This window comes from Cervus elaphus, chromosome 5 (genome assembly GCF_910594005.1).
Source record: "Cervus elaphus chromosome 5, mCerEla1.1, whole genome shotgun sequence".
Taxonomy (NCBI): Eukaryota; Metazoa; Chordata; class Mammalia; order Artiodactyla; family Cervidae; genus Cervus; species Cervus elaphus.
The window spans coordinates 808814-820775 of NC_057819.1; the positions used below are offsets into that span (position 1 = coordinate 808814).

General features: G+C 61.3%; 2 protein-coding genes across 2 annotated transcripts in view; one reads left to right on the forward strand and one right to left on the reverse strand.

Annotated features, from left to right (window-relative positions):
* The window catches only part of MED15 (mediator complex subunit 15), a 46322-nt gene extending 45285 nt beyond the window's left edge, over window positions 1–1037 (forward strand). Inside the window, exon 17 of the mRNA XM_043901073.1 lies at window positions 174–1037. Within this exon, the coding sequence (XP_043757008.1) occupies window positions 174–310 (137 nt within the window). The 3' untranslated portion in view covers window positions 311–1037. The remainder of the gene's footprint in view (window positions 1–173) is intronic.
* A 725-nt stretch (window positions 1038–1762) lies between these two features.
* LOC122693561 (coiled-coil domain-containing protein 74B-like) lies at window positions 1763–5978 on the reverse strand. Its single transcript, XM_043901076.1, has 8 exons — window positions 5629–5978; window positions 5144–5188; window positions 4344–4403; window positions 3407–3569; window positions 2519–2708; window positions 2187–2266; window positions 2040–2111; window positions 1763–1948 (listed from the first exon to the last, which is right to left on the reverse strand). The coding sequence occupies exons 1-8, from the start codon at window positions 5882–5884 to the stop codon at window positions 1810–1812; spliced, it is 1005 nt and encodes a 334-aa protein (XP_043757011.1). The 5' UTR covers window positions 5885–5978; the 3' UTR covers window positions 1763–1809.
* Window positions 5979–11962: the final 5984 nt, after the last annotated feature.

Consider the following 11962-nt stretch of genomic DNA (forward strand, 5'->3'; position numbering starts at 1 on the left):
CCCAAGAGCGCCCCCTTGGTGGAGACGTTCCTCCCCGCGCTCAGGGCTGGCCTGTAGAGGACTGGGCCCTGAGGCCCTCCCTGAGGGCAGTCCCCGCACCTGAGCCCCGGGCTGGGCGGGGCAGTGGAGGGCCCTGGCGGGGCGCAGAGGCTCACAGCCACCCCTCCCCGCAGACGCCAACCCCTTCCTGCAGTCGGTGCACCAGTGCATGACCTCACGGCTGCTGCAGCTCCCTGACAAGCACTCGGTCACGGCCCTGCTCAACACCTGGGCCCAGAGCGTCCACCAGGCCTGCCTCTCTGCCGCTTAGCCGCACCGCCGCTGCCTGTCCAGCTTCCCGCCCTCCAGGGGCCACGGGGCAGCTGGCAGCCTCCTCAGGCCCCGTGTCGGACGTTTCTCAATGCTGGCTTCCTTAGAGAGCCCGGACCTAGGTTAGCTCTTCTGCTTTTCCTGCACCTCGGGACCAGCCACACACTTCCATGAGTGGAGAGGCCCCAGCCACGCCCTGGCCCTGCGCTCGCGGGCTGCTGTCCTCTGCAGGGCCCGTGTCTACTTGGCACCGTGGGGTCCTGCGTGAGCCTTGGTGTGTGTGTGTGCCGGAAAGCCTTCTGCCGTTTCCCGGGGGGCGTGCAGGACGTAGGAGACCCTGAAGATGCACGCAGTGTTCCCTGACCATGGTTCGGGTTCAGGACGCGCCATGGGGTGCTCCGGGGTTGGGCGCTGGCTGCAGGGCCCCAACACCGCTGGGGCCTCACACCTCACCGCCCCGCCTCCCACCAGGCCTGGAGCCCGCTCAGCGCTGTGGGCCCTGGGAGCGGGGCGTCTGGGTGGCTCTCGCTCGTGGAGCTGTGTCTGTGTGTTAGGCACTGGGCCCGCTCGGGTTGGGATGCTGTCCTTGGACCCGGCGTTCTGAGAGACTATGGGCTCCTGCTGGGGCGTTGGCCAGCTGGCTCTCTGTTGAAGAGAGGTCCCCTCTTTTTGTATGTGCATTACCGTGTCTTCTGTGGTTCTTATAATAAATTTATTATTCCTGTGTTTGTCATGGATTTGTCACTGTGTTTCCCCGCCCCCCCCCCCCCCCGTGAGTCAGGGGCCCTCTGTCCACTGAGGAGCGCTGCTGGGGCAGAGCCAGCTCCCCCACTTTGGAGGGGGGACGCCCAGACTCCGTGGGGCTGGGAGAACTGTCCTGCTGGGCAGGGGTCTGAGACGAAGCTGTCGCTCTGGCAGATGGGGGGCGTCCTGCGGCCATCACTGGGCGGAGCCAGCATCCTGGGAGGACCTTGTCCCACAGCCGTGGCCCCTGCCCTCGGCGGAGGAAGGCGGGCCAGGCGGGGCGGCCACTCACCAGCTGTTTGTGCCGGTGGACACAGGACGGTGTCTTGGTCGGGTGCCTGGAAGGCAGCCCCCTGCGCTCTGGGCGGAGCGTGTGGGCTGCGCCTGAACTTGTTTCCTTCCAGGGCAGCCGCAGGTCTCAGCAGGCGGGGTGACCCCCGGTGGGCCCTGCCCACCGCCAGGCACACAGCTGGGGCACTCGGGGCCCCAGTGCCTCGGAGCCGGTGAGGGATGAGGCTCGCAACTGGGAGAAACGAGCTTTATTTCCAGTCTTCCGACAGGTAGGCTCATGCTTATTTCATAACACAGGCGTGAGAACGCGGAATAGCAAAATAACTGAACGGGAAAATAAGCAGTTCCCAGCCCTGAGGCCACGGGCGGCATCCGCCGTGGGCCTGGTTGATGGGAAGTTGGCTTGGCTTGCGAGCGCTGGGAGCCCGTGGGTGCGGCCGTGCAGCGTGGCGGCCGCACTGGCACTCAGAGCGGCGAGCGGCGCAGCCTCCGGCCCTGCACCGCCTGCAGCCGCCGCTGCCGCTCCGCGAAGCTGGTCTTGAGGCTCTGCTTCAGCGCTGGCAGGATGGCGCGCTCCGCCACAGGCGCCCGGCTCAGGATCAGGCTGGGGGCAGTGGGGGTCACCGCGGGCGCCCTCCCCACCCCGCAGCCCCCAGGCGCAGAGGCGGCCCACCTCCCACCCGGGTAGGACTCACCATTTCTTAGAGATGCCCTTGGCGGCGACCTTGGGGAGCTGCGTGGACCCCAAGTGCGGGGCCTCCTGGTCCCTGGAGAAGGGAGTCGGCTGTGAGCCCCAGAGGAGCAGGCCCAACCATGCCCCTGCGGCCTCCCAGGGCACCTACCTGGGGGAGCTGGGCCCAGCCTCCTCGGGGCCGGCCCTGGGCCTCTGGCTCCCTTCCAGGAGCGACTTGAGGTGTTGCAGCTGAAGACAGGGAGGAGAGGCGAGCTGGGTGGGGCGGTGGGGCGGTGGGGCGGTGGGGCCCCGGGGCACCCCTCCCCTCCCCTCCCCTCCCCTCCCCTCCCCTTCTCCCCCTCCTCTTCTCCCCCTCCTCTTCTCCCCCCTCCCCTCCCCTCCCCTCCCCTCCCCTCCCCTTCTCCCCCTCCTCTTCTCCCCCCTCCCCTCCCCCTCCCCTCCCCTCCCCCCCCTCCCCTCCCCTCCTCCCCCTCCCCTCACCTCCTGCGCCTGCAGGAGGTTGGCATTCCACAGCTGCCGGATGACGACCTCACACTGCTGCAGCGTGGCGGGCTTGCGCAGATGCAGGGGCAGGCCCGCCGAGGGGGGCGCCCCTGGCACCTGCCTGCCCTTGTGCTGGCTGCCCACCGCCCAGGGGGGCACTGCGTTAGCACTGTCTGCTTCTTCCTCCCTGAAACAGTCGTGAGAGCTGCCAGAGTCAGGGCGGGGGCAGCCTGCCGCGGGTGGTCTCACCGGCTCTCGGGGAGGCACTTGCTCCAGCGTGGGGAGAGGGTGTCTCTGCAGCCTGGCTCCCTTCTGTGCCTGGCAGCAGGTGGGGGTCCCTGGGGCCAGCCTGAATCCTGGCCCACCCCTTCCTCCCCTCGCAACACACACTGAGGGGGCGAGTGTGGTCTGAGCTGCCCTCGGTGCTGACCGCAAATTCAGGGTCTGGCGCGGGGTGCCCACAGGCTGCAGAGAAGCAGGGGCGGGCCCGCCGGCCCAGCAGACAGCACGCAAGCGCCAGGGGTGGCCCTGCCCTGGTGTGCCAACCCCATGCCCTCCAGAACCTAGCACGGTTCCTGGGGGAGCCCCGACCAGACTCGGGGTTCTCTGGGTGAAAAGCAAGCTAATCTGGAGGCCTGGACACTTTGCTTCTGTGTTTGAAAGCATGCTTTAGGGGCTGCTGCCAGCCCCTCCTGCAGATTCAGGTCAGTTCAGGGGGCCCACTGGATCCCGGGGCGGGGAGAAGGCAGTGCCCACCAGGTGGGCAAGCCCAGCCTTCAGGAGCTCACTTCCCGCTGGAGACCGTTTGAAAGGGTGACCCTGTGGGCGGGTTCCAGGCTGTGAACCTGCCAAGCGCACCCGTCCCAGGGGTGCAGGGAACCTTACTTAACAAGCCCCTGCACCCCGAGGGCCTTGTCCACCCTGCCGCCCTGAAGCAGGGTGGTGACCGAGGTCTCCTCCTCCAGGTCCGGCTTCTGGGGGACTTCAGCTTTCCAGTCTTGCTTCTTAGAGGAGCCGGGCTGGGGCCTGGCCTTGCCCTGAGAGCTGGCTGCAGGTCAGACCCAGACGGGGCCTTGTCACTGGGCGTCAGTGGGCCACGTGCACCCGCGGGGCCCCACCCGTCCCTCAGTAAAGGGGACAGGGGAACGGCCTCCCTCTGGGCAGGCTGCTGGGAGGCACAGAGGCAGGGCGGGGCGAAGCCCGTGGAGGCCTGAATGTCCTGAAGGGGCTGCAGTGCTGAAGGCCGGCTGCCCCAGCAGCTGAGGCGGGGAGAGAGCCCCACACACCCTGCAGAGTGGTCCTGGGGGCCTCGGCAGAGCTCGGGGTGGGGGGGGTGGGCCAGCAGCTGTTCCCTGACCTGAACCCCATTTCGGGCAAAATGAAACAGAAGGCGAGATCTGGGCCCAGCCCACGTGAAGCCGAGGGGCTCAGAGGCAGCGTCGGGAAGGGCGGCTCTCGAGGCCCTCCGTTGGCTCCGCTTCAGGCCCCCCACCTGCGCCCTGCCTGCTCTGAGGGCTGAGGTGAGCGGGCAGAGGACCACCGGGCTCGTGGGTCACATGTTCTGCCTGCCTCACACCCCACACCGACGGTCTTCCCTCTAGCCAGCCCGCTGACCTGTCCCCTGGCCTCATCCTGGGGGGTTTCAGCTCACAGGCCCCTGGGGGCCCTCCTGGGTCCCTTCAGCTTCTCCTTAACCCCCAAATCCACAGGGCCTGGCAGAGGTGCCCCCTGCGGACCACCATGGGCGCCCACATCAGGCCCAGGGTGCCTGAGGGGCCCTGCTCCACCCCGACCCCGAGCACAGAGGTACTGGTGCGCTCACCCGACACTGTCGTATTCGAGACGGACTTGCCGGACTGAAGGCTGGAGCTCGACATGCTGCCTGTGGGGGGCGTGGGGTCAGCCCACGGTGGCAGGGCCACGCTCCCATCCCCGTGGGTCCCGGTACCCCCTCACACTTGGGCAAGGCCGCCCCAGACCCTGCCAGTCCCAGAGGGAGCCGTGGCCAGGGGGCTGCAGGTGGAAGCGGGGGCCGAGTGGGAGCAAGGCCTCTCCCCAGGTCCCCTCGGGGGCATCCAGCACTGCGTGCCCACATCAGCCAGAGAAGGGTCCCCGCCACCCCACCCTCTGCATGTCTCCCTGGGGGCCTTCGAGGCTGGCACCGCTCACCACTCAGACCACCTCCCGATGTGGACCTGGCCTCAGCAATAGGAGGGGAGGGGAGCCCTGGGTGAGACTGGGGGACAGGCAAGGTAAGTGGGCTGCAGATGAGGCCATGCGTGGTTGCCGTGGAGACAGTGGGGTGGCCCGAAGCCTCAGGGACCGGAGCTGGGGCTGTGCTGGGCCGGCCCATGTTTCAGGGGACGACATCTGGGACAGCAGTGCAAGTGGACGAGCCTCTGGGAGAGTGAGGCCGGGGTCCATGGGGGCGTGAGGTCAGAGACTGCCTCCCGCTCTTCTGTCCTGGCCCCTGCTGTGCTCAGGTGCAGTCACCCAGACCGTGGCTGGGAGCCGTCCGTGTGTCCGGCCCGTCCCCCTGGGGTGGCTGGCGTGCACACAGGCAGTCCGGGGGGCTCCTCTTGAGAGCACTTTGCACGAGGCAGCTGTGGGCCTCAGCCTTACCTTTCTTCTGCGGTTTCTGGTTCATGATGAGCTTGTAGTGGAGATCTGAAAGCAAGCATAGGCTCTGCTGGGGCCACTCTGAGAGACGCAGCTTGGCTGCCCCCCGCCCAGGCCTCCCTGCTGAGCCCCTGTGGACCCAGCCATGGCACCCTCGGGTGGACTCGGGGTGCCCCTGGCTGCTCCCTGAGCCAGAGCCCCTCCCTGCATCCGTGACGTCTGCAGGGCACCCTCTGCCGGCTGGGTCCCGGGCTTCAGAGGGGACAGAGTGAGTCAAGATGACCCAGGTGGCAGGGATCCATCTGGGTTTGCTTGGCTTGGGAAAATCCATCGACCTGCCTGCGCGGACTCGGGGCGGGGTTTCACTTCGACCAAAGTTTTTCAAAAGAGGCGGCCGGGTTTCCGTTGGGGGTGGTGTAGTGGGCTTGGGGCCTGGAGGGGAGTCCCGCGAGGCCGCCTCCTGAGGGCCGGCCCGCGGCCCCCCTCACCCTTGTTCTCCCGCTTCAGGTACTCGATCTCCTCGTGGAGCTTGACCAGCGTCTCCGAGTGCTGCTGCTGCAGGAACTGCACGCTCTTCTCCAAGTCCAGCACCCGCTTCTGAGCCTCGCTGAGCCCCAGCGGCGCGCCGTGCTGTCCGGGCTGGGCGACTGCCGGCGGGCGCGGGCGCGGGCGCAATGCGCCCCGGGAGCCCGGGACCCCCGAGCTGCGGGGCCGCTGCCCGGCCGCCACCCCCGTCGCGCTCATGTAGCCGCTGCCGCTGCACGCCCGCTCGGTGGCCCGGCTGCCGCGGCCTGGCGCGGCATCGCCATGGAAACGGGTGTGCGTGCGGCGGGGCGGGGCGCCCAATGGGGAGGGGCGGGGCTGCGGCGGGGCGGGGCGCCGGTTTGGGGGCGGGGCCTGGGTGAGACCCTTGATTTATGCGCCAGTGTCCTGGCCCCGCCCCAGTGGGGTAGCTCACATGGTCACAGGCAGTCTGGGGGCCTGAGGGATGACACCACCCACATTTCAGAAAGTGAAGAGGAACTAAAGAGCCTCTTGATGAAGGTGAAAGAGGAGAATGAAAAAGTTGGCTTAAAACTCAACATTTAAAAGGCTAAAATCATGGCATCCAGTCCGGTCACTTCCATGGCAAATAGATGAGGAAAGAGTGAAAACAGTGATAGATTTTACTTTCTGGGGCTCCAAAATCACTGCGGCTCCAAAATCACTGCGGACTGTGACTACAGCCATGAAAAAAGGACTGCAGTTCCTGGAATCAAAGCTATGACAAACCTAGACAGCATATTAAACAGCAGAGACATTATTCTGCTGACAAAGGTGCATAGGGTCAAAGCTATGGTTTTTCCAGTAGTCATGTATGGATATGGGAGTTGGACCATGCAGAAAGCTGAGCACCAATGAATAGCTGCTTTTGAACAGTGGTACTGAAGAAGATTCTTGAGAGTTCCTTGGACTGCAAGGAGATCCAGTCAGTCCTAAAGGAAATCAACCTTAAATCTTCACTGGAAGTACTGAAGCTGAAGCTGCAATACTCTGGCCACCTGACTCAAAGAGCCAACTCATTGGAAAAGACCCTGATGCTGGGAAAGATTGAAGGCAGGAGGAGAAGGGGGCAACAGAGGATGAGATGGTTGGAGGGCATCACCGACTCGACAGACATGAGTTTGAGCAAGCTCTGGGAGTTGGTGATGGACAGGGAGGCCTGGCGTGCTGCGGTCCATGGTGTCGCAGAGTCAGACACGACTGAGCGAGTGAACAGCAACATTCCTCTGACAGACTGTAGAGATTTATCCTCCTTTACAGGTCTTAATATTTAGTTTTGTTCACTGGTTGTGTTTTAATAGTTCATGTTTTAAATAGCTGATACGGTTACAGGATGATACTTTAGGTGACATGATTTTGTCTCAAAGATCAAAAGGTTGAATTTCCCCTTCCAGTCATTGCAGACCCCTGTGCTTTATGAAGTGTGAACAAAACATGGAACAGCTGTCCGCAGGCACCAGAGAATCACAAAAAGCAAACAGAATTTGCAAGAAGGCAGTGCTTGTAAGAGATTTTGGAGAAGGAAATGGCAACCCACTCCAGTATTCTTGCCTGGAGAACCCCACAGACGGAGGAGCCTGGTAGGCTACAGTCCACGGCTGAGTGACTTCACTTCACTTTCTCCTGAGGGCTCCTGATGAGCGAGACCGGAGCAGAAAGTCGCTGGCTTATTGGCTGGAGAGGGTGATGGGTGAAAACTGAGGGGTGCTGGGAAGTTTGGAGCTATGAACTCCCTTCAAGTGCGTGGCTGGCCTGAAACGCAGAAGGTCCCAGGGCAGGACAAAGCCAGAGGCCAAAATGGCCAACTCCAGGGGAGACTAAGTTTGGAAACTGACAGAGGCTTTCAGAGAAGAATAAAATGTAAAGCCCAAGTGGCACAAGTCCCTGTAGTCTTCTAGTAACTCAGCTGCCTGGAGAACAAAAGTCAGCACCCTTCAGGAGGACAGCAGAACCCAGAGTCTCATTGGCACAGGACCTGTGACACCAGAGTTACACCAGGAAAGCCCAGACGTGGTGGGGTCAAGGGGAAGAATTCAGAGTCAGTCGACAGAAAGGGATCACAAGTAATTCTAGACGACAGTTTACAGAAAAGTGGTGGTTTACTTGGTCAGTCGTGTCCGACTCTTTGGGACCCACGCACTGCAGCCCACCAGGCTCCTCTGTCCATGGGATTTTCCAGGCAAGAACACTGGAGTGGGTTGCCATTTCTCTCTCCAGGGGATCTTCCTGACCCAGAAATCGAACCTGGGTCTCCTGTATTCCAGGCAGATTCTTTACTGACTGAACCACCAGGGAAGCCCAACAGAAAAGTCCTGTATAATACATGTTTAAAATCTGCAGAAAAAGGTAGTTATGGTTATTGAAACCATGGAAAATTTTAAAAACAATTAGGGGGGAAAATTAAAAAAAAAAAAAACAATTGGGGGGGGTATATAAATATATATATATATATTTATTTATTTATTTATTTATTCTGGTTTCCTGGCCCGCATGCAAGGGACTTGGTTGGTATCCTTCTCACCAACACAAAAAGTGTTGAACAAACTGAAAATCACCAACTGTTCTTAGATCCATCAGAGCACTGAGGTCTCAGGGCAAACTGCTGCCGTTTTGGAGACAGACAGGTGGGTACAGAGAACCACAACTTAACTGTTGCAGAGACCTGCAGCAGAGCCAGTACCAGGTGGGGGGCGGGCAAGACAGTCTAAAGTGTAATTGATAAAAAAAATAAAGTGTAATTGATGAATTGCTGATCTGGCTCGGTGTGAACAAGGTTGAGAATTGAAAAGAAAAAAAAAAAAAAAAAACACGGGAGGAGAAGCCTCCAATCTTACGGGGCACCCAGTGCGCCTGTCGGGCTCTTCCAGGGGAAGTGGGTGCAGGTGGGCCAAGGGCACATGGTCAGGCTTGCAGGCAGCTGCCCATCAGCCAGGCAGAAGTACGTCCTCCTGGGTAGAAACGATTTGAACAATACAGACAACCCCAAGTCCACCCGCCCCTGTCCTGAGCGAGGCGTGGACGCCACCCAAGCCGCCTCTGTGCTTACTTCCTTACCCTGACACGCCTGTGGGTCCGACTCCTTCGTCCGCTATGACTTTCACCTGTTCTTCTGTAACGGGGTCATGGCAGACATACTGCTTTGCAGCTTGGTTTTTGTTTCCACCGAAGGTCTTGGTGTCCCAGGGAGTCGTCAGTTCCTGCTTTTTCTGTTCCGTTTTGTAAAATCTGTCTGTCTGTGCTGGGTCTCAGTTGTGTCATTGGGAGCGCAGAGTCTTGGCTCTGGACCACCATGACATCTCCTTGGTTTTTTTTCTGCTACACAGCAGTCTCTGGGCTCTTCCTACGTCTGCTCTCCTGGGCCATCCTAACCTCCTAACCCCCCCGGGCAAAGTCAAGGACAAGCGGGCTGTGCCGGCGACCGTGCGGGCCAGGGCTGTGCGGTGCGGGGGGAGGCGCGAGCCGAGCTTCGGTTAAGAGAGTGTGTTTGCTTGGGGCCGGCCAGGAAGACGGACTTTGCTTCCGTTCATCATCCTCACGACTCTTGTAGGGAATATGTTTAGAACTGGAATTACCTGCTGATTTAAATAACTGTCAAATGGGACATGATCACGGTCTTTCTAAGGGCAGTGGCACGGAGGCCGCTTTCTTACTCTCCACCCCTCCAGTCACACGAGCGCCCAGAGGTCCTGTGTGTGACCTCGCTTTGTCCTTCCTCGGGGCCAGTGTGAGCGCAGTTCCAGTTCACTGAACAGGGAGAGCAACGGAAGTCGTCGGCGCTGTTTTAAGCATCGGATGGGAGACGTGGATTGTGGAGATTTTCATTCTCTGAAGTTTTTTCTTCTCATGTGCACTTTTGTTGTCATATCTGAAAAACCAGTAAGTTCACTTGAATATTTGCTCCTGTGTTTCCTCCTAATGGCCCTAGTTTTAGCTTTTCCTTTTAAAAAAAGTAATTAGGCTGAGTCAGTTGTCACTTGCGTCATGAGGGAACCACGCTGATCGCAGCGTCCGGCTTGTGCGATCTGAGTTCCCCAACCAGGGATCGAACCCACATCCCCGGCATTGCAAGGCGGATTCTTAAAACCACTGGGCCACCAGGGAGGTCCCTTTAGCTGATTTCTTCTACATCAGTCTGTGATCTGAGCCTTGGTCAGGTCCCTTCAATTGTTCAACATTAGGTTGCAGGACCCTGTCCTAGTCCTTTTCTGGTCATGGAAAAACTAATTTATCCAATAGTTCATATTTTGATTCCTGGATGTGTATATAATAGGTATAGTAAGTTGTCAAACAAATGTATTTATCGGGCAGCTCTTGTATACTTGCTCAGCTCTGGAGAGAAAAGACTACAATACTCGTCCACAGAGAACAAACGTCCTCATTGGATGGATGGTCAGTCATGAATATTTATTTATTTATTCAGCATCTCCAAGTGCCCAGCACCACACAAATGACAAGTACTTCTTTGCTTTTATCTGTGGACAGTGGTGAGTCCAGAGGGGGCCCTTCATCCAGCCGGGGAGGCAGAGGCGGGGAGGACAGACTGGGGGCAGGAGCGCGGGGCTCCCTGGGTGGGAGGGAGGGGGTGCAGGCCCTCAGAGACTCACCTGAGGGCCCAGCAGCACCCCCGGGCTCCCAGAGAGGAGGGTGGTGGCGGGGCTGGCCGAGCAGGGGGCTCTCGCTGGGAGATTTCAGACGCACGGACTCTGAGCTTCCTGGGGACGTTCTGTAGGACATGGAAGCTTGGAACAGACGGGCAGGTTTGTGGAAAACAGTTCATGAAGGACAGTGAGTCCAGCCTTGGCTGTGGGGCTGGGAGGTCCGGGGGCGCTGAGAGGCGACTGCTGTGGCCCTTGGACAGCACTTGAGTGACGGCCTCAAGGTCAGTCAGGGTGTTGGGGCTTGAGGGCGTGGGCAGCTGGCATAAACCACCTGAGGCTCTGGGTGGGGCTGAGCCGGGCCAGCAGCCCCTCCTCGGGGGTCTCACCTCGCTGCGCCCGCCCCGCCCCCTCCTGCAGCTCAGCTAGATCCGCGGCGCCTGTGAGCAGCCTCCCCCACCGGCTCACTCCACTGGTTTCTACAGAAGCCTGCGTGTTCTCCGAGCGGCTCAGAGCCACAAGGTAGGACGTGTGCTCAGGTTGTGGCTTCGGGAGCGTGGTGGCACCCGTGTCCGTGGAGCCGAGCTGACCCACCAGCTGAGCCCGAGCACCAGGTGCGGTGTTCGCAGCGAAGTGAGGCCGTGATTTGCAGGGCGCCGTGCCAGGGAGGGGAGCCTCAGGCCCGCTGAGTTGGTGGTGTTTCTGTGATTTATTTGTGCCGGGTCTTCGCTGCGCCGGGGGCCCTTCTCCAGTCGCGAGCAGGCTTCTCCCACTGCGGAGCTCCGGCTCAGCAGTCGTGGTGCTCGGGTTCAGCTGCTCCACGCACGTGGGATCTCCCCAGACCAGGGATGGAACCCTGACTCCCACGGCACGTGGGATCTCCCCAGACCGGGGATGGAACCCTGACTCCCACGCACGTGGGATCTCCCCAGACCAGGGATGGAACCCTGACTCCCACGGCACGTGGGATCTCCCCAGACCAGGGATGGAACCCTGACTCCCACGGCACGTGGGATCTCCCCAGACCAGGGATGGAACCCTGACTCCCACGGCACGTGGGATCTCCCCAGACCGGGGATGGAACCCTGACTCCCACGCACGTGGGATCTCCCCAGACCAGGGATGGAACCCTGACTCCCAAAGCGGCAGGCATGTTCTTCAGCACTGAGCCACCAGGGAAGCCGAAGTTAGTGGCCTTGGAAGGGGAAGTGGAGGGGCGGGGCTCAGCCCCGAAAGGCCGGTGCCCTGGGTGGGGGCTGTAGCCCGCACGGGTGGGCTGCCCTGGAAGACGACTCGGATACCTGTCAGGAAGCTGTGACTCCAGGCGTCCGGCTGCTGCTCCTCCCCGAGCTGGAGCAGGGCCGGGCGGGATCAAGAGCTCAACTGTAAACTCGCCCCAGCACTCGGTTTCCACCTGGGCCTCTTCAAAACCGGGGCTGCTACCCACCTCCCCGCGCCTCCCCGGCCCACACGGCGGCCTTTCTCCCCGGGACCTCAGCCTCCTGGGCCCACTCCTTCCCGTCCCGTCTCCATGCTGCAGCCAGAGCCCCCACGCCACCTTAGGGTCTGTGTGAAGGGGGGTTCCCCACCGCCCCACCTGCCAGGCCCCCTGGGCGAAGCCGCCAAGCACTGTGGGCCCTGGCTACCCTCCCCACCCCGCTCTCCAGGCCGCTCAACCTCAGCG